At 41.1% G+C, this 22,033-nt stretch overlaps 1 protein-coding gene across 1 annotated transcript in view; it reads left to right on the top strand.

Annotated features, from left to right (window-relative positions):
• The window catches only part of IGBP1 (immunoglobulin binding protein 1), a 29,266-nt gene extending 16,968 nt beyond the window's left edge, over positions 1-12,298 (top strand). Inside the window, exon 6 of the mRNA XM_056130057.1 lies at positions 11,988-12,298. Coding sequence (XP_055986032.1) covers positions 11,988-12,136 — 149 coding nt within the window. The 3' untranslated portion in view covers positions 12,137-12,298. The remainder of the gene's footprint in view (positions 1-11,987) is intronic.
• Positions 12,299-22,033: the final 9,735 nt, after the last annotated feature.

Below are 22,033 nucleotides of genomic sequence, written 5' to 3'. Positions count from 1 at the left end.
CAATTGGACCTTCTTGAGGGCAGGGACTTTGGCTTACTATATTCTTGGTGCCCAGCTTGGGTAATTAGAACAGAGTGTTGCTTTGCAGTGTGGAAGATAAAGGTAGAGAAGCAGATTGGCAGAATCTGCTGTAGCAGAAAAAATGTAAACAGATCTGAGGTAAATCACAATTTAATAGATAGGATGATATGTAGCCACTCTACACCTGTTACCTAATCTTATATTTTAACCTCATTTGATCCTTTTTTAACAACTGCATGAAGCAGTTGTTAAAGCATTATGGGGAATCCTGATGTAAACTATGAACTTTGTGATAATTTTATGTCCAATGTAGGTTCATTGATTGTAATAAATGTACCACTCTGGTGTAGGATGTTGATAGCTTGAAAGGCTGTGAAACACTGAAACACTGTCCTCCCGTTGTTCATCGATTTGCTTGAGCGGACCCAGTAACGTCTCCATTTTGAGACTTGTTACTGTGTCTGGCATATTGAATATGTCACGGGTAGCTTGCCAGGCTTTGCCCTGTGGGCAAGATTCTCTCAGTAGTTTGCTGGGCTCTACGAGAGGGGCAGAGGAATAGAATTCGGGTCGGCCATGTTGGCTGCGTGCAAAGCAAACACCCTACCCACTGTGTTATCGCTCCAGCCCATTTCTGTTCAATCTTCCTAAAATCCTACCTCCTAAAATGTCACCAAACTAGTAAGCCCTGTACTAGATAATGATACAAAGAAATTTTAAGACTGACTATAAAAGGATAACAAGATGGGAACTCTTTATTACTATACTGCACTCATCCCTAGAGTATCAGCAGTACTCCACCACTGCAGAAATAGCTTTTTCACAGACTGGCAGGAAATTTGTGCTGACTGGCATTAGTCCACGCACTGGAAGTTGTAGACCACTACCTTAGATCAATAATTGGGTCTGATCATGATTAAGAAGGAAGCATAATTGCAAGGAGAGGGGCTTTGATGGACATTGACCATTTTTATCAGGAACCAAGGTGTAGGAAGCCCTCTCCACTAAAGCTCACTGAGATAACCCTCACTAGCTCAGACACAGAACTTCTATAAAAACAAAGATTTTTTAATTGACATTAAAGTAAGGGTAGGGCGTTTGCCTTGCACGCAGCCAACATGGCCGACCAGAGTTTGATTCCTCCGCCCCTCTCGGAGAGCCCGGCAAGCTACCGAGAGTATTCGATATGCCAGACACAGTAACAACAAAGTCTCCAATGGAGACGTTACTGGGCCCGCTCGAGCAAAGTAAAATTTAGAATATCAGTAAAGAAAGGAAAAGTAAAAGAGTAAGAAAGACAATAGGGGTAAGGAAGATCAGACTAGAAGTAACATAGGGACATTGCTGAAAGTTCATGGACACTTAGGAGATGGTAGAATGCTGCAAAATTGTACATAGATACCATAAATTTTAACACTGTTGTAACAACCTGATTTTTGTACATCAGTACCATAAACTATTAACACTGTTGTGATATACTAATTTTTGTACATAGATGCCATAAACTTTAACCACTATTGTATTAGCCTAATTTGTGTACATTGAAACCATAAACATTAAACTATTCTAACAACCTAATTTTTGTACATCAATATCATAAACTTTTTTTTTGCTTTTTGGGTCACACCTGGCGATGCACAGGGGTTACTCCTGGCTCTTCACTCAGGAATTACTCCTGGCGGTGCTCAGGGGACCATATGGGATGCTGGGAATCGAACCCAAGTCGGCCGCATGCAAGACACATGCCCTACCCGCTTTGTTATCACTCCAGCCCCAAAATCATAAACTTTTAACATATTGTAACAGCCTAAGTTTTACTATAAATTTTGTTTTTAATTTATTTTTTAATTGAATCACCTTGAGATACAGTTACAAGCTTTCATGATCTGTTTCAGTCATACAATGTTCCAACATCCATCCCTCCACCAGTGTACATTTCCCACCAGTATCTCCATATTCTTCCCACCACCCCTGTCCCAGCCTGCAAACTTTAACACTATTGTATCAGCTTAAACTAGAATAAAATGAGTTAATACAGTGTAGTAATTTGATACATTGATAGCTAAGCTTTAAGATTATTATAACAGCCTAAACTAATAGATAATAATAGCAGGAATGAATGGTAAAACAGTAAGCAGATAGGATTAACAGAACTACAGCAAAATAAAGAGTACTATCTAAATATAAAAGGAATAAATCTTCAAATGAAAATTCAGGGCTAAAAGATAGTATAGCTGATAGGGTGCTTGTCAGGTTTAATCACTGGCTCTACACTCGAGCATTGCTAAAAAAAATCTCTGTACACAGAGCCAGAAGTAAACCCTGAGTACCTACAGGTGTGGCCAAAGAGGGGAAAAATCAAGTTGATTATCAGATTTAACTATATGCTACCTGTAAGATTTACATTTTTAATATGAAGGTACAAATTGGTTGAAAATAAAAGGGTCAGTAAACATATGGAAACTAATAACTATAGTAATAACAAAAATTAGATACAAAATATTTTGCTAGGTATGAAGAGGTTATTTCACATTGATAAAAAAGAAATTTCCAAGGAAGGCAGCAATTATAAATGTGTTTGTGCCTAACAACAAATTTCAAGTTACATGTAGAAAAATTAGATGGAGAAACTGGCAAATCTATAATCATAATTGGAAATTTTGATATTTCTTTATAAATAATTGATAAAATTGAGGAAGAAAAACAGAAAGGACATTGGTCTGGACACTGCAGCCACATAATCAATTTGAATTTACAAAATATACCAAATAGCTTCAAAATATGCCTTTTTTAGATATTAATAATGTGTTTACCAAGATGTACCATATATGGGCCATCAAATAAGTGTGATCAAAATTTTACATATTGAAATCAAACTGGATATATTCTCTGATCACAATGGAAATAAATAAGCAATCAGTAACAGCATAATTCAGAAATCCCCTAATATTTTACAATTTGATTAAACAATATACTTTTGGGCAACCAGTAGATCAAAGAAAAATCACAGGAAAAGTTAGAAAAAAAGTGAACTGAATGCAATGAATGTGCGTCAAAATTTGTGATACAGCCAAAGTACTATTGGAAAGGAACTGTAATACTTGCAGTACTTATATTAGAAAAAAAATGACATTTTCTACCTAAGGTTCTATATGAAATTTTGATCAGAGATGTGGTTCAAGTGGTAAATCACTTGCTTTATACTTATAATGCCCTGTGTTCAATTCCCTATACTGTATAGTCCCCTAAGCACTGCCAAAAATAACCCTCAAGCACCAGTAGATGTGGCCTCAAAAAACAACAAAAGGGGCTGATGAGATAGTGCAGCAAGTAGGGCACTTGCCTTGCACTTGGTGGACCCAGGTCTGATTCCCGTTACCACATATGACCCCCTGATCCCCACCAGGAGCAATCCTGAACACTATTGGGTATGGCCCCCAAAGACAAAAACCAAAAAACCCATAAAGTTATCATAAATAGACTTATAAAACCTCCAAAGTAAAGGGTAACTAAAGAGATCGCAAAGAGGACTGACAACATGCTTTTAAGTGCAGCCCCTCCAAAAATACTACCAGGTATAACCAAAATTCCCCCTCAGACCATTGGTTTTGGTGAAGTTGGTGAAGGGATCAAAAAGATGGTTTAAGGGCTGGAGCATATGCTGTACTTGTGGGAGCCCCAGATTTGTCCCTGGGCACTACATGGCCCCTTGAGCACTGCTGAGCTGTCTCCCAAGAACCACCAGCTATGTCCCCAAAACAATAAAAACAAACAAGATAAAGCCAAAGTAAATAGAAGAAAGATAATCACTAAGACTGGAGAATCAAAGGGGTGGTAGTGGTACAAATTCACTGAAGTGAAACATATGTATATTTCCAGATCAGTTTCCTTCCTAAGAGGAAGCGTTAACAAAAACTTGAATTTTTGTTAACAAAAATTCCTAACAAAAATTACAAGAATTTTCATAGGGCCTAGAGATAGTCCAGCAGGTAGGGCTCCTGCCTTGCACACAGCCAACCTGGGTTCAATCTCCGGCATCCCATATGGTCACCCAAACACTGCCAGAAGTAATTCCTGAATGCAGAGCCAGGAGTATCCACTGAGTATCCCCAGGTATAGCCCAGAAACAAACACAAAAAATTCATAGCAGCATTAATTATAATACCCCAAACTCGATGCTACTAAAATGTTTATATTTAATAGAATGGAAAACTGAATTCTGGTATATTCACACATGAAATAATCTTTGGCAATTATATCAAACAATTTCTAATTCTTAGTTGTAAAGTGATAATACAGCTTTGTAATTCTACAAAAGTAATTAAGATTGAATGGGGCTGGAGAGACAGTACAGTGGGAAGGGCATTGGACTTGCACCCAGCCATCCCAGGTTCAATTCCCAGCTTACTATATGGTACCCTTAGCACCATTAGGAGTGATCCTTGAGTGTAGAGCCAGGAATAAACCCTGAGTACTGCCAGATATGACCCACCCCCCCAAAAAATAAAATAGTGAAAAAGGCCAGACACAAAAGTATGTATGATTTACATAATTCCATTCATGAAAAGTTCAAAAGCCAGTGAAATTTACCTGTACTGGTTAAAAGCCAAGTGGGGTTAGAGAGAGCTCAGCAGGCTGGGGCACATATTTGGTTCAATATCTGCCACTGCTGGTAGTGAACAAGCACTGAGTATCAAGCCAAGAATAACTCCTGAGCAGTGCCCAATGTGGCCCAAAAGTCAAAATAAAGGGGAAAAAACACGGATGTGTTCAGATGTGAAAATTAAATGAGCTGTATTTCTGTATTTTCTACATCTAATAAATAAAGACCAAAAATGAATGCCATGGATAATAAAGCACTGAGCACATAGGTCATTATGCCTCAAAATAAATAAATAAATAAATAAATACAGGCTCAGAGGGATAGAGCAGTGGCACACACCAGCCTTACAGATGTAAGGTCACCCATTCAAATCCCCAGTGTGACCTCATACATAGTGTACAATTCTGGTAGCACAGCAGTACTGCTCTCTGTGATCCTTAACACCACAAGCACTTTCTGATTGCACCACAGCCATATTTCTGTAAACACCACAAATGTATGTGACTACTAGTGAGTACTGCAGTCAAAAGATGTAGAAGCAACAAGGCCAGAAAGTGTGACCCCTGGTGCATATGTGTACAAGCACTGTAACCAATAGAGCACCAGCCTCAGCATCACAGCCAAGTGAGCAATCATCCAAGCCTGACGTGCACCCTAGCAAGTGCTATAACTAAATGTGTGATCACCCCACCCAAGTATGTGTACAGACGTTTATTGATCAGCAACAAGAGAGGGAGGGACTGGGGGAGAGGAGAAGTAGAATAAATAAGTAGAATCCATGCCCTTAAAAATAAATAAAAATAAAATCATATTAGAGCAAGCCACCCTTAACCACAAAGTCAACAGTTGAGGATATTGGAGGGTGCTTGCCTTGCACATAGCCAACCTTGGTCCAATCCCCAGCACCCTACAGGTCCCCAAAGCCTGCCAGGAGCGATCCTTGAGCACAGAGCCAGGAGTAAGTCCTGAGTACTGCCAGATATGGTCCCCAGAACCAAAATAAAAATAATTAATTAGCATCTGTATAACAGGAGTTGTTAGACCATCTGAAGGATCTGACAAAGAGAATTCCAAAACAGCTAATAGATATTTAATCAAGTAGTCAGTCCAGTGCCCAGCCTTTAAACTGTGAGTTGTGGGGCTGAAGCGATAGTACAGTGGGTAGGACGTTTGCCTTGCACTCAGCCCACCTAGGTTCGATTCCCAGCATCCCATATGGTCCCCCGAACTCGGCCAGGAGTAATTCCTGAGTGTGGAGCCAGGAGTAGCCCTTGAGCATTGCCAGGTGTGACCCAAAAAGCAAAAAAAATAAAAAGTAAACTGTGGATTGCAACCCACTATGGAGTCATGTAACTGAATGTGGGTGATGCAAAGAAACTAAAAAGTTTAAAAATAGATACTGGAAAGATAATACAGTGGATAAGTACTTGCTTTGCACATGGCTGACCTGGATTCAATCTCTGGCATTGCATATGGTTCCCAGTGCACCACCAAAGTAATTCCTGAGTGCAGAGCCAGGAGTTACTCCCAAGCATCACAGGTTTGACCCCAAAACAAAGTTTGAAAATAAATTTCTTTATAATTATTATCAAATGTTTAATTTGTGTACTTATTTTATATGCCTTTATACCCAGGGTTATGTAAAAATTTTAGGGGATAAAGACATGGTACAGTCGATAAGGAGTTTGCATTGTGTACGGCTGACCTCTGGCATCCCATATGATCCTGCAGTGCCCACCAGGAGTGATCCCTATTTCTGACTCTGCACTAAAGAATCACTCCTGGAAGTGCTCATGAGACCATATGGGATACTGTAGATTGAACTTGGTCACTCTGGTCCAAATTGGATAGATTTAGAAAAAAAGAATATTTGTTGTTTTGTTTTCGGGTTGGTGGTGCTTGAGAGTTTTTTCCAGCAGTGCTTAGAAGACCATGTAGTGCCAAGGATTGAACCCAGGGCTCCTGAATACAGAGCATGTGCTCCAGCCCTTTGAACCATCTACCTGGCCCAAGAATAAATAATCTTTTTTTGTTTGGGGGACACACCCAGTTGTATCTTTGGGCTTACTCCTGCCCTACATTCAGGGTTCACTTCTGGCAGGCTTGTGTTACCATATGGAGTGCCAAGGGATCAAATCCAGGTCGGGCACATGCAAGGTAACAGACTTACTCACTGTACTCTCTATCCAATCCCAAGAAGGAAGAATCTTTTCAGAAATATCAACCAACTAGAAGGAAGCAAGAGAGAGTTAACACAACAAAAATACCTTACTGAGGTTAAAAGGGAATTTTTAAAATCTAAAAGATACGTAAGTAGGATATCAGAGGAAATGGCAAATATTACAGACAAAAAAGATGTTGTGGGTATAAGATTGTCTGAGTAAGGAAACCAAGTTCTAAAAGCTATTCTGTTAAAGAAAAAAACACTGGGTTTGAAAAAGCACACCGTGTAGCTGAGAATTTTTACCCAGAATGGCCAACAATATGCACTTTTGTACAGTTACTAAATATTAGAGGAAATGATTACTTTGGACATTTTCAGGGAAAATGGGTTATTTATTAAGAAAAAATTGGAGCACCCTTGGTGTTTTTTATACTAACACTTTATGGCAGAAGAAATTGAAATAACAAGTTTTTATTTTTAATTTATATTCCTTCCTTATTTAAGAACTCAGGAAATGCTATTCCTATGACCTTATCCTGATGAAATGAATTAGAGTATAAGCTTCAGACATCTACTATAATGAGACATTGAAATAAGGACTGTTGCTAAGCATTAAATATATGATTACTTGAAAAACTTAAAGTTCGGGGGCCAGAATGATAGTACAGCTGTAGGGTGCTTGCCTTGCATGCAGCCACCCGGGTTCAATCCCAGGCACCCCATATTGTTCCCCAAGCCAGCCACAAGTGACCCCTGAGCTCAGAGAAAGGAGTAAGCCCTGAGCACCAACACTTGTGGCTCATAAACCAAAGAGAAAGAGAAAGAATAACTACGAGTCCAAATATGTTCAGAGTTTAGATATGCAATGCCTATATGTTCACTGCTTAAATAATGCAATGTAAATTTTAAAAAAATGGAGAAATGGGGAAAGCAGGTGCAAATAAATGAACAGTGCTTAGTAAAAATTGTGGACAATATTAGTGTTATTCCAAAAGTATGTGATAGGAGATAAGTAATTTTAAGGTACTCAGATCCTATTTACCTCTTTCTTTGAGAACTACATAAGATCACATTAAAGATACAAATATACATATACATCTTTTATTCACTGAACAAGGTTTAGCAATAATGATCAGCTTAGGAGCAGTGAGCACACTGAGTATTCCAAGCCATTTATTAAAATATAACTAAAAATATGGCTAATTCTCTTTTTAAAGATGTTGAGTGAAGTAAGAAGTAACAATGGGGCAAGTAACAATGGACTCCCACCACAGGAGTCCAAGGGGCTTTGGACTCCTGTGGTGGGATACCTATATTTATCTAAATCACCACATTTAATCATACTAAAATCATGGAATCCAAACTACAATTATTAAATAAAAAAATCTTATCTATCAAGGAGTCAGGTTGGGGGGTGGGAGGGAATCTAGGGTCAGTGTTGAAAGGGATGCTCTTGGAGGTGGGAATGTTATATGTCTGAAACCTTATTGTAAATAACTTTTTAAATCATGTTATCTAAAAAACAAATTCTAAAAGAATAAATAAATCTAAGTCTGGGGCAGGCAATGTACTTAGATCTTGGAACATCATATCCTAAAATAAAAGCTTTTGAAGATTACTTGGGCCATAATAAAATTACTCAGGTCACTTTTGTGAAAGCTCAGATAGTTTGGTTTTAAAAAGGATAATTGGATAACTGCCAGTAGCTAGACAGTTATGCCCACCAACTGCCGTGTAACCCCAACAATGGCCGGGATCCAGAGATTATCACACTCAGCTCCCGGGAGAGAACAAGGAAGAGTCTCCTACCCTATGCCTGACTGTCTGCATCAGGGCCCAACAGCTGAAGACCTCTGGGCCCCAGCCAAGGCCATGCTGGGACCACTCTCCACACACTTGGATGAGCCTCACGCATAAAAGAACTGGCAGAGGAACCCAGGTGTGTGGGACCCGGGGCTGAGATCTCCAAGCCCGCACGGTTTGGGACTGGACCTGCCAGTAGCTAGACAGTTACACCCACCAACTGCCGTGTAACCCCAACAACGGCCAGGATCCAGAGATTATCACACTCAGCTCCCGGAAGCGCACGGCCACATTCGCTGCCGCGCAATATCTTATCATCTCATTCCTACTTTGGACAAACTGGCAGGCTTTTGAATGTAACCTGCCCACACAGCAGAGTCTGGCAAACTCCCCGTGGTATACCCAATATGCCAAATACCAGTAACAATGATGGGTCTCATTCTCCTAACCCTGAAAGAGCCTTGAATATGGCACTTAAAAAAAAATCTCATGGGGGGGATGGGGGTGGGGGGGTGGGGAGGATATTATCCATGGTGGTGGAAAATGGGCACTGGTGGAGGGATGGGTATCTGATCATTGTATAATCGAAACCCAAGCACAAAAATTGTAAATCTACAACTGTACCTCATGGTGTTTCACTAATAAAAAAAAAATTAGAAAAAAAATCTCAGGGCTAGGATGAAGGAGACCTTACTGGGGCCTGCTCGAGGCAATCGACGAACAACAGGATGGTCGTGAATTGGATGATTGTCAGTAGCAATGAGCACATCCGGCACCCAGGTGTCTTGTTTTCTAATCTCTGATAAAAGGAGTCTGGACCCTTGAGAAAAATTGCTGATGCTAAGGCTAGGGCAGGGAGTAGACCAGATAATGTGAAGCATTTTAAAATAATCGAAAATAAAGAAGTTGGGACTGGAGTGATTGTAAAGCAGATAGCACACTTGCCTTGCACATGGACAATCCTTGTGCTATCCCTGGCAGCCCACATCGTCCCCTGATCCTGAAAAGAGTGATTCCTGAGGGCAGAACCAAGAATAAGCCCCAAGGACATCAGGTATGTCTCAAAAACAATAAAGAAAAAGAAAAGGACGGGTGGGAGGGAAGAAGAAAGGGAGAGAGAGAAAGAGGAAGGGAGGGAGGGAGGGAGGGAGGAAGAGAAAGAAAAAGAAAGCGAGAAAGAATTTTAACAGGAAAACGACAGTATTGATTATAAAACAGGAAATAAAACAAATATCCATGAGTTTATAGTTTTAGAAATGGGAGTGAAGAGACAAATCTTCCTCACAGAAAATTTCCAAATGATACCTCTTATCCACCAAGTAGTAGTGGTGAGAGGAAGCCTCACTTTATTTTTTATTTATTTATTTATTTATTTATTTTTCTTTTTGTGTCACGCCCAGTGATGCTCAAGGGTTATTCCTAGCTCTGCACTCAGGAATTACTCTTGACGGTGTGGGGTAACCACATGGGATGCTGGGGATCGAACCCAGGTCCGCCGCATGCAAGGCAAATGCCCTACCTGCTGTACTATCACTCCAGCCCCAGAAACCTCACTTTGTAAAAAGTATTCTAGCTAATTAAAAAATGGTTGAAAACATGACCTTTTTGAAATTCACAGAAAGTGAATAGATCAAAGCATTGAGTATTAGTAACATCATACCATATGCAATAGTCCTATATGCTTCCTTGAAGAATACAACACTACCTATAATCATGCCACTAAGATCAACCCTGTGTCCGATCAATCCTCTGTCCTATTGTCAAACTGCAGAAACACAGAAGTCTATGTAGGCAGTCTAAATCATAGCTGTGCAGTCAGCAAAATCCAATCTTTGGAAAACTTTGGGGAAATACCCCCACCCTCTTCAGCAGATACTTGTGAGGGGAAAAAAGGACTAGAAGAAAACACTTTAGATTAAAAGAATGTAAAAATATTTTAAGAGTCCAAGACTAAACCTCAAAAGATTATAGGCACAAAAAACCACGTGTTGCTTGATTACATTTATTTGAAATATCCATAACTTTAAAAAATATATCAATGAGTGGTTGTCAGAGGGTGGGAGTGGGGGAGGAAAGGAATGGATCCAAGGAATCTTTTGGGGGTGATAGAAAAATATTTTAACTGGATTGTGATGGTTACACAGATCATTAAAAATCATTAAGCAAAATATCAATTTACAAATAGATCTTATATCTAGAAATGTGCAAGTGGATATAAAAACTCTAAAAGGGAGCTACACAGTAAAGCAGGGAGGGCCTTGCACAAATGTTGTATGGGTACTTTCTGATGTCTTAGTAGTAAGAGGGAGAGAGAGAAAAAGAAAAATCAGGATTTTAAAAGAAAACACAGGATTCCTAAGCTGTTAGATCAGACCTCCACATATTTCATTCCATATCATAGCAATGAGAAATTTTATTCATGGAAAAGCTCAGAGTAGCCAGGAAATACTCCACTTCCTCACAAATAAAAAATGTGAAATAGAGATGTAGTAATTGGCTTTATTTGGAGTATGTAATGTATGACCTGAGACCAACTATGTTGTTTCCAGTCACAAATTTAACTATAATAAAAGGAAATGGTTGGAAGAAGAAAACTTACCTATAATGCCAGCTCCTGTCATATTGTGGCTCATAAAATCCTATTTTTCACTAAAATTTTTTTCACTTTATTATTTTTTTGGTTGGTTGAAATTTTGATAGGAGGTTAGAATAGGAGAACAATATTGGCCATTTTAGCTGGAATTCTTTTCCAAACTAAAATTCTGATGGACATCTTTTCTGATTTCCCTTCTTTTCTTCTTTTTTGTCTGTTTTTTGGCTTTTTGGGTCACACCCGGCGATGCACAGGGGTTACTCCTGGCTCTGCACTCAGGAATCACCCCTGGCGGTAGCTCAGGGGACCATATGGGATGCTGGGAATCGAACCTGGGTTGGCTGCGTGCAAGGCAAATGCCCTCACACAGTGCTATGACTCCAGCCCCTGATTTCCCTTCTTATAAAAATCACTCAGAATATCCTTCCTTGCTATTATTTAGCATGCCATCTCTTTTTTGTTTATTTGTTTCTTTTTGTTTTTGGGTCTCACCTATTGGTGCTCAGGACTTAGCTCTCAGCACAGAGGACAGGGATCACTACTGGCAGGATTGGTAGACATATAGAGTGCTGGGGTTTAAATTGGGTTAGCTGTGTGCAAGACAAGCACACTATCTTGTTTGTACTGTCTCTCTGGCCCCTAAAATGCTATTTCTTAAGTAATATCATTGTTTTTCCCCTTTCTGCTGGGCCCTGGGTATGCAGTTCTCTCTTCCTTATTCTCATTTTATGTAGTTGTGTTCAAAGTAGAACCCCAAGAGTCGCTTGATTTCTCACTCCTGCTTCCTCATCTTCCTACCTTAGCCGAGTTTAGAAGAGCACCTGAGGAGCAAGAAGATCAGGAGGAAAAGGAGGAGAATGACGATGAGCAAACACTTCGCCGATCTCGGGAGTGGGATGACTGGAAGGACACCCATCCTAGGGGCTATGGCAACCGACAGAACATGGGTTAGTCTTCTCACAAGATGAGTATTCAGGGGCACACATCACCCCAGCAAAGAACACTTTGCAGTCTTCCCCACCCCAGAATTCTGCTTCATCGGTGTACAGCAGAGGCAAAGAGACTCTTGCTCTCTGTTCAATAAAGTGTCAAATGATCATGTGTTTGTACCTTTGGTGATGAGCCTATATTCTTGTCATGGCTCTACCATCCTCATCATGTTATGTTCTAATTCCTTAAAAGAGCATCGAGAAATGGCTCTGTGTAATCAATGACTGTATGAATTTTCTTTAAAAATAAAAGTCCCTTCTATTATATAAGCCTCCATAAAAATATAGTTATCTTCTTTTGGAGGGGGTTGTTTGGGAGGAATCAGCTGTAGGACCCTGGGTTTGTGGAGATATTCAGATCATCAATGCTTGATCTGGGCAATGCATTTCTCAACATCTGAGCTTCTGGAAAGCAGATTAGGTGAAGCTTGCTTTCTTCTTTGTTCCTTGGCACTGTGAAATAAGCCAATATTCTGTTTTACAAGTGAGCATCAGCGTGAGAACTATCCATGCCACACAGCACTATTTTCAGGAATTAGAGCTCTACATGAATAAATCATAACAATTCTATCAACCAATCTCCCTTGCCATAGCCAAGAGCAAAGAGAGCAAAAGATTAGGAATTAGGAAACTCATCCTTGTCTGTACCTCTTAAGACCAGGACCTTTTATTCTTGTGGAAATATTTAGGGCCAAAGCAATAGTACAGCACATAGAACACTTACCTTGCATGCCTCCAAGCCAGGTTTGATCCCTGGCACTATATATAGTCCCCCAAGCAGGAGGAGTGAGGCACACCAGAAGGAACATCACTGGGTGTGGACCCAAAACAATGGAGCACAGTAGCACTGTCCTCCCATTGTTCATCGATTTGCTCAAGCGGGCCCAGTAACATCTCCATTGTGAGACTTGTTACTGTGTTTGGCATATCAAATATGTCACGGGGAGCTTGCCAGGCTTTGCCATGCGGGCAAGATATTCTCAGTAGCTTGCCAGGCTCTCCAAGAGTGGCAGAGATATCGAACCCGGGTCATCAGGGTCAGCCACATGCAAGGCAAACACCCTACCCACTGGACTATCGCTCTAGCCCAACCCAAAACAACATCAAAAATATTTATAAATACCCTTAAGGTAAAAAGCAGCTTAATCACAGATCATTTCAGTCCTGGCACCATCCAAGCCATGGTCTGGGTCAGTGTGCCATGGTGGCCACTTTGCTATTCAGTAAGGTGCCTGCAGTCATTTTGATTACTGTATATGGAGGACAGCAGAGATGACACTAAAAGGTACTTCTTTGTGCTGTATAGAATACTCTTGCCTCTTGGGTTGGTATACTAAAAATGCTGCTGCTGTGTGAATACAAAGGATATGTATAGAAGGTTTACGTTTGGACTGGATGAGATAGAGCAGGAAGTAAGGTGCTTATACTGGTTCAGTCCTTGGCACCCCATGTAGTTCCCTGAGCATCACCAGGAGTGATATATGAATACAGAGGCAGGGGTAAGCCTTGAGCACAGCAGGATGTGCCTGCCCCCTTCCAAAAAAGAAAACATGCTTTTATTAATTTTATTATCTGTGGATTAGGTACACTTAGGATTTCTTTTAAGAGAAAGATGACTCAGCTCTCCTGATTTTTGCTTCTGCAGGAGAGGGGTTTGAAAGTGGTTATCGGTTTCCTCTTTTTTATATGCTTGGTAAGAGGAGTACTCTCATGCCAGGAGTAGGAGGTTGTGTTTAGTGGGAGATGAGAGCACACTACCCACAATATATTTGTACACTGCTTAATAAAAGATTCCACACCCTCACAGTATAAATTCCTGTAACTGGTGGAGCATAGATTAATTCCTCCAAAGACTTGGAAGGAAATGTATGTTTTTAGTTCTCTTCTACTGATTGCTTCTATCTCTGTCAGTAATGTATCTCCTGCTCTTGAAATTACACCCTATGTTTATTTTCAAATCAGACAAGCTGGGGTTTACCCTCTTGGTCTGTGTCATTTTAAAGGGTTGCTTTCCAAACTATCCAGCCTGATAATTCCATTAACACATTCTGATAACTAGGAGGCAGATTACATGAGGTGGGTTTGAATCTTTTGTTGTTCTTTTTAACGGGACACATTTTATGGTGCTCGGGTTATTCCTGGCTCTGTACTCAGAAATTATTCCCGGTGGGCTCGGGGAACCATATGGGATGCTGGGGATAAGACCCAGGTTGGATCTGCAAGATACCCTGCCAACGGGCCCAGAGAAGCTATCATTTACTCAAGACAGTGATTGTACCATTTTCCATGTGCTTCCCAATTGCTTGTGTTTTTATGTGTCTTAAAGCCAATTCAAAAGAGGAAACAGCTTGAAAAAGCTGACTCAAGCCACCACATATACATCATTGGAGCTCTAGAAATTTCTGCTTAGCTGACTCACCAAAGAATAGGTTCTGCCAGTTTCCCCCACCAGTACCCCTCATCTGGGGGAAAGACAGCAGAGGCAGTGAGCAAGCCTACCTTCCTCCATGTTCCTCCCTGGTTCTGCCTGTGCCAGAGAAACCAAAAAGGAACCACCTTCTCCACTCCCACCCGAGCCAGAGCTTTGAGGTTCCAAGCATGAGCTTGGTTTAAAGGACTCACCACGGTGTGAGGACTCAAAGCTTTCCACAGATAATGCTGCATCACTGTTTATTGTGAAAATGCTGTCACATCCGCTGTTTATTTCATCCTTACAACCTGCAGGCAGTAGAATGCCAACTCTTGGAGAAATGAGTAACTTACTTCAAACACACAAAGTAGGCCATGGGAACATACAGGAGTAGCTGAAGTGTTTGCCTTCAGTGGCTCTTACATGAGGGCAGTTAGATTTGGAAAAGATGTATTCTGAGCATTATTTTTTTTTAATACCATTATGCTGCTGTTCGTCCTTTCCACTCTTGTTCTTATCAGCATTCCTATGAGACAGAGCAGGGGACTAAATGAAATGATGGGAAGCCAAAAAGTCAACTAGGAATCCTGAGTTAAAGTCTTAATCCTTGGAGCTCTGCCACTCCCTAACTGGTTGACACTGTCTGACCAGGTCATTTTTAAAAAATATTGAAAATTTGTTGGCGTGTGAGACTACTTGCAGTGCAGCCAAGTGCTCAGAGGCCCGGAGTGCTTGGGGGACCGTGCGATACCAGGGATCAAACCTGGAGTTCTCCATATGAAAAACACACATTCTAGTACCTTGACACTCTAGTCCCTTGAGGAGGACTTTTGAAAAATCCATCTCTGTGTTTCCTCTGAACCACAAAGTCTCCTCAGTCTATTTTGGACCTTCAGCTTATTCATCAGTGTTATGAACACATCCCCACCTGTTGGACTCATAATACTGTTACCATTATCTCCTTGCAAAACTGCTCTCTCCAACACCTTTACATTGTTTCCTCACCGATAACTTTTAACTCATTCATCCAAGTACAGCTTAACCTGGAATAGTTCTCTCATGTTCCATGAGGTGTTTCTAGCCCCCACCTCTGTAGTTATCCTAGGCCCTCCCAGACACAGACAACATCAACCCCACTTAACTCGTGTGCCAGTATGAAGCAAATGCAAAGAAATCAGTGAAGAACATTTAAAAGTTCTGTACAACATGGCACTAGAGTAAGAGGAACAAGCTGTTGATAATCTAGAAAACAGAGGAGATCTGTTTCCTTTTTAAATACCGTGTTTGATGATCCTTGCCACATTTTTTTTGTTTTATACATTTCCCATTTTATTTTTCACTTTTTAATTTTTTCCCTTAAATTTTTATTAGTGAAACACCATGAGGTACAATTGTAGACTTACAAATTTTTGTGCTTGGGTTTCAGTTATACAATGATCGAATACCCATCCCTCCATCAGTGCCCATTCCCCACCCCCCCATCCCACCCTACCTCTGTGGCAGGGCATTCCCTTTGTTATCTCTCTCCTTTTGAGTCTGTGGTTTGCAAAAGAGACATTGAGTGGCAATCTTGTTCGGTCTATAGTCTACTCACTAGGCGGGTGTCCCCTTTCTCCCTCACTGCTCCATGTGCGGCCATCCCAAAGCTGTGCCCTCGAAGAGGACGGCCTTCCCCGAATAGAGACAGACCGGTCTTTGGTCGAGGGTATACGAGTAGCTGCTCTCCCCTGCTAGAACCTCCAAACAAGCTCTCAAGGTCCTTGCCACAATTTTAACCCCTGCCCCTCTAATGTTTGCTCAATCTACCATTTATGTATTGCCACCTGAGAAAAGGTTTATGAAATGCTTTTCTTTGTGTGATAAATTGACTTGCAACGGAGAGAATTGCTATGTACAGTGGAAGCTGAGAAGTGGTTTCCACATATTTGACATCTAGGCCACCTTTAACCAGGGTATATGAAAGGATGGTGAATATCATCTTAGATTTTCATTTCTTTCTTTTTGATTTTTTTCATTTTGGGGGCCATACTCGGCTGTGCACAGGGCTTACTCCTGGTTCTGTGCTCATGGATCACTCCTAGCAGGCTCAGAGGACCATAAGGGTGCTAGGGATTGAACCAGGGTCAGCCTCAGACAAGGCAAGTGCCTTACCTGCTATACTATCCCTCTGGCCCCAGATTTCCATTTCTTATCTTAACTGACTGTAAATACCCCAGAGAAAGTACAACTTAGCAATGGTGCATGTCAGCCTTTTCCTATGCAATATTATATACTAGAAGCTTTATATTATTTCTAACCATCCTACCAATAGCTCAACATGAATGTTCTTAGCCCCCATTTTTGTATGAGGAAATATTTCATCTAGATAGCAAGACATCTAGACTGCAAAGACCACCCCCTTTCAGTGAAACCACTGATGTCTTAGAAGAACAAAACACAGGAGCATATGGAGTACTGGCTTGTGGCCCACTGCTCTAGGTCCCTACTCCTTTTCTGTCCAAGTTCTGAACAAAAATTCCATCAGTTGTACTGGACAAGTCTGTAGGGGCATATCTGAGACCAGTGCATTGGAGGAAACCCCCCACTCAGAAATTTTCCCTTCTTGGAGGCCCACCTAGGGAGTCTCTCACCTCGTGTGGGAACATTTCTGCATAGAGTTCCAGGCTTACCTGTTCTCTCCTTCCAGCCCTGACCTTTGTTCAAATAAATCTTTTAAACCTTCTACCCCAGTCTCTCAGAGCTTACTGTATATTTTCCAAGTAAGTCAATGCCCCAACTTTGTCCACAAAATTTTCCTGGACAAGAGTAGTCTTATGCCATGGGTTCATGAGGCCTGGTGGCCAGGAGCTAGGTGGGAAAATTTCTATCTCAGGCCTTTAAATACTCAACAGCAGATGCCACCTCTGAGACCCTTGTGCCCTTGATCCTGTCTCTAAGGCTTAGGTTTGCAGAAAGATTTCTCACCAGTTTCATGTGACATGCCTTTTCCATTCCTTGTCCACTTGAATCTTGGCTAAGTGTCACTCTAACCCTGGCTTCCCTGACTGAGTACATGTACATCCATAGTTAGTGCTAGTAGTAATTTTTCCACTCTGTACCCAGAATGTCAACCTGCCATCTACCAGAGCTTCTCCTAAGAACAGATGTTACCCAGTCACCAGTCTTGAAATGGATACATCACATTCCCCACCCCTATATAGCTTCATCGGAGCATTTAATTTTGCTATTGTGGGGGCTGTTCCTGGCAATTGCTCAAGCAGCAATGCCAGGGATCCAATCCAGTGCCTTGCATATGCAGGGCTCGTGCTCTACCACTTAATTCACATCACTGGCCCCCAGCAGGGCTTTTTAGGTCCCCATCACCTATTTGATGCTCAACTCTAAGAAACTTGGCATTGTCTCTGACATTTTCCTTTTGAAAAAACCAGCATTCAATGTTAGCAGAATGAATTACTGAGTGAATGACTCCCATTATGAATCACTCTTTTTCATCAGGCAGGTTCACAATGATCCAGCCTCTTTCTTTTCATAGTCAAAGAGTTTTGTATAAAAATAATTCAGAATCCCTTTCACTTCCACCTTAAAGCAGCAATCATTTCTCTCTCAGACCTCCTTTCATCCTATCTCTGTAGCTACCACATTTTCTCTCTGTAGCTACCACATTTTCACAAAGTGTATTCAGTGTAAATGGCTGCTTTATATACTGCTTTTAAAGCTTAACATAACATAATTTACAGTCTGCCTTCCAATTATTTCAATGCATTTAATGACTGCAGATTAGTCTATAATGTTGCTATATAATAGCTTACTTAGCTAGCTCCAGATTTTGAACATTTGGATTGTTTCCAGATTTTTACTGTCAGTTTCTGTATTCATTTAACAAAGGAAATTGCTTTTTTGGCTTGTGCATGAATAAAATATCCCTGGATAGCACAGGATGTTGGGTTATTAATGTGGCCAGGAATGGGAAGGAGACTTTTAACTGAATTGCCTATAGTTTATTTTGAATTTTGAATCATAACTACACTCACTATTATATATATACTCACATATATATTATACATTATACATATATGTGTATATATACCGCAAGCTTACCCAGCACTGATGGTGGGTTACACTGGCAAAATAACTCCCGGAATTATGTACAATTGTATCTGGAGAATCCAGGAGAGAGAACAGATAAAGAGGTTCAGAGAATAACATTTTCACTGAACCTTGAAAGGTGGGTAGGCGCCTATCTTGCTGGTAAGAAGCCACCAGTGGTCAATGGTACAGAATATGAAATATTCTGGACTGGTACTTCCTGGTTGGGAACAAGGCTGTATCTGGTATGGTGTGAAACTGAGGCGGTGGTGAATAGAAACCAGAACAGATAGATTCTAAGACCTATGCTTCAGATTCAAACTTGATCCCAAATCAGTGGGAACCTTTGTGGAACTGTGGCCAGTAAAGAGGGTCGGGGATTGAATCAGGGCATATAGTGTGAAGTGATCCAGTGACCACTGGGGGTTTCCCCATCTGCACTGACACCTCCTCCATACACCCCTTCAGGGTCTGATTTTACAAGACCTACTGGCCTCTAGATGCATCAGAAGATTTGTAAGGAAAGTATCCCTACATGCCAATTAATTTCCAAGTTTCTATGCTCTACTACCCTCTACGAATCTGAAGCACCAACTAAACATAAGTTTATCCCTGTGCTAGAGGAAACTTCCAGCTTTTTGTATCTTCTGAGTCACCACAAGGAATATGTTCCAAACATGATGACCTCTCAGTAACTGATTGCAAACCATAATGCCCAAAAGGTGTGTGTGCGTGTGTGTGTGTGTGTGTGTGAGAGAGAGAGAGAGAGAGAGAGAGAGAGAGAGAGAGAGAGAGAGAGAGAGAAGAAAAGTCTGTCATAGAGGCAGGCTGGGGAGGCGGTGTTGTGTGTGGGGAGAGAAAACGGGACACTGGTGGTGGGAAATGTACACTGGTGAAGGGATGGACGTTGAAATACTGTATGACTGAAACCCAACCATGAACAGCTTTGTAACTGTGTATTTCTGTTATTCAACAAAAAAATAAAAAGAAAGGAAGAAAGCTTGTGTTCTCTCTTTCTCTGTTGGTCAGAGCCCATTGCAAATGCCACCTCCCCACAGCTGACTAGCACTATCAACTAGTTCTATGGAGGAAGACACTGGCACGAGAACTTCACAAATATTACCACTAATCCTCACAGCAAATAAATAAGATTAAACCCTTTTACCAGATAAGAAATGAAAATTCAGAGAAGGAAATTGTTATGTCTAAGGTCACACAGCTATTAGCCTTTACCTTTGTCAATCTCTGATCACCCCAATCCTTATATTGATGGTTGTGTGCCCTTCCGCTATCTACATCCCACAATTGTCAGCTCAGAACAATATGAAACATACAGCAGGACCACAATAAAAACATTAGGGATTAAGGAACCAGGAATATGTCCCCACCCCCCCCAACCTACTTCCTTGGCACCATCAAATAGCTCTGGTGCCTCCTAGCACCCTGGGCCCAAGCTCCGACCTCCACTTCTTGGTTGAAAATCATGGGAAGTGACTCTCTTATAAAGTAGGAGAAATTAAAAAGACTGTGTACCTTCTATGGTAACTAGTCTGGTTCTAAATAAATACTAAGCATCCTGGAGTTAAATAGGCTTTCTTCTCCTTTTCCTCCTCCTCTTTCTTCTTCTTCTCCTTCTCCATCTTCTCCCTCTTCTTTGCCTTCTCCTCCTCCTTCTTCTCCTCTTCCTCTTTCTTCTCCTCTTCCTCTTCCTTCTCCTCCTCCTACCTCTTCTTTACCTTCTCTTCCTTCATCTCCAATTCCTCTTCCTTCTCCTCTTCTTCCTCCTCCTTCACCTTCTCCTTCTCCTCCTCCTCCTCTTCCTCCTCCTGCTCTTCTATGACTCCTTTTTGTTCTTTTCTTGCTTTTTTAAAGTGACTTATCTTCTGATTTAGCCAGCTTATTGACCAAATCCAGTCTTTCCTGAACTTCCCCTTCATGCCTTTTGTATCTACTTTATCCTTGCTGCAGGCCCCTTCCTCCATGAAGCCTTCTCTGAATCCCCACCCCCACTCCCGTCACCACCACCAAGTAGGTGTGAGCTGATTTTTCACAAACTTTACAATACCTGATACAAATATCTGCAATTATGTCAACCTCAAAAACTGTACTGTGAGATTCTTGAGAGTGAGACTCTGATCTTTCTTACGCATGAATAAAAGTGGCAGACCTTTGGTGCTTCTTGGTCATGTTTCCTTAGGAACAAGTCTTTTGTTTGCTGATTGGTTGACCTGTAATTGGGAAATCATGAGTGTTGTTAGATAAAGGGTTGCCTGTTAACATACTTTTCTTCTTGCTCTTTCTACATTCTCCAGTGTTTATGTAACGATTGTCTTCTTGATTCAAAAGATCTCTAGCAATTCATCTGCCTCACAGGCATGGGGGGGGGGGGGTTATTGGGGTTCTTCGTGGTGAAAAATAAGTATTGGTAAATGGAAATGTGTTTGATATTTGCATGACCGAGACCTAAACCTGAAAGCTTTGTAACTTTTCCCACAGTGATTCAATAAATAAATAAATTATTAAAAAAAAAAGATCTCTAGCTTGGGAGCAGATTTTTTCTGGGGAGTAACGAGTGGCCAATCAAGTCTTGCTCTCATTCTACCACTCTGCCTTGCTTGAGAAAACAGGAGATCAGATCTCCATTTATTCTTCAAGCACTTATCTGGGTGACAATCCTGTCCCAGACCCTGCTTGGGCCATACATTAAAGAAATAGAAATGTTATGTTCTTACCTTCTCTGTATTGCTCTACGTAGTACTTTCTAGACTTCTTTCATTCACTGATCTGAAAGTAAAAGTGAAGCATATTTGGTCTATAGACTACTTTTAGCATGCTTCTCCCACCCTGGGAGGGTCCTCACAACACCCTTCATTTGGTACTCTCTTCTCTATCTGAGCTTCCTTTTCACCTAGAACGTGTGGCTGGCCTTCCATTCATGGAGCAAAATTCCTAGTACTAATATGGAAAGTATCATGCTAAGCGAAATGAGTCAGAAAGAGAGGGATAGACATAGAAAGATTGCATTCATCTGGGGGATATAAAGTAACAAAGTATGAGATTAATACCCAAGAATAGCTGAGATCAGCACCAGGAGGATTACTCCATAACTTAGAGGCCAGCCGGGTATCCTAGAGGAAAGGGCAGTTCAGATAGAGAAGGGAGCACCAAATAAAGGATGTTTGGAGGATCCTCCCAGGAGGGGAGATGCATGTCGAAAGTAGACTATGGACTGAACATGTTTGCCACTCAATGCCTCTTTTGCAGACCACAACACCCAAAAGGAGAGAGAGAACACAGGGGATTGCCCTGCCACAGAGACAGGGGGGATGGGGGGATGGGGGTGGGAGGGATATTATCCATGGTG

Source organism: Sorex fumeus, unplaced genomic scaffold, assembly GCF_029834395.1.
Source record: "Sorex fumeus unplaced genomic scaffold, SorFum_2.1 ptg000073l, whole genome shotgun sequence".
In the NCBI taxonomy this organism is placed as follows: domain Eukaryota; kingdom Metazoa; phylum Chordata; class Mammalia; order Eulipotyphla; family Soricidae; genus Sorex; species Sorex fumeus.
The sequence above is the reverse complement of the archived record's forward strand: the minus strand, read 5'-3'. Positions and strand labels throughout refer to the sequence as shown.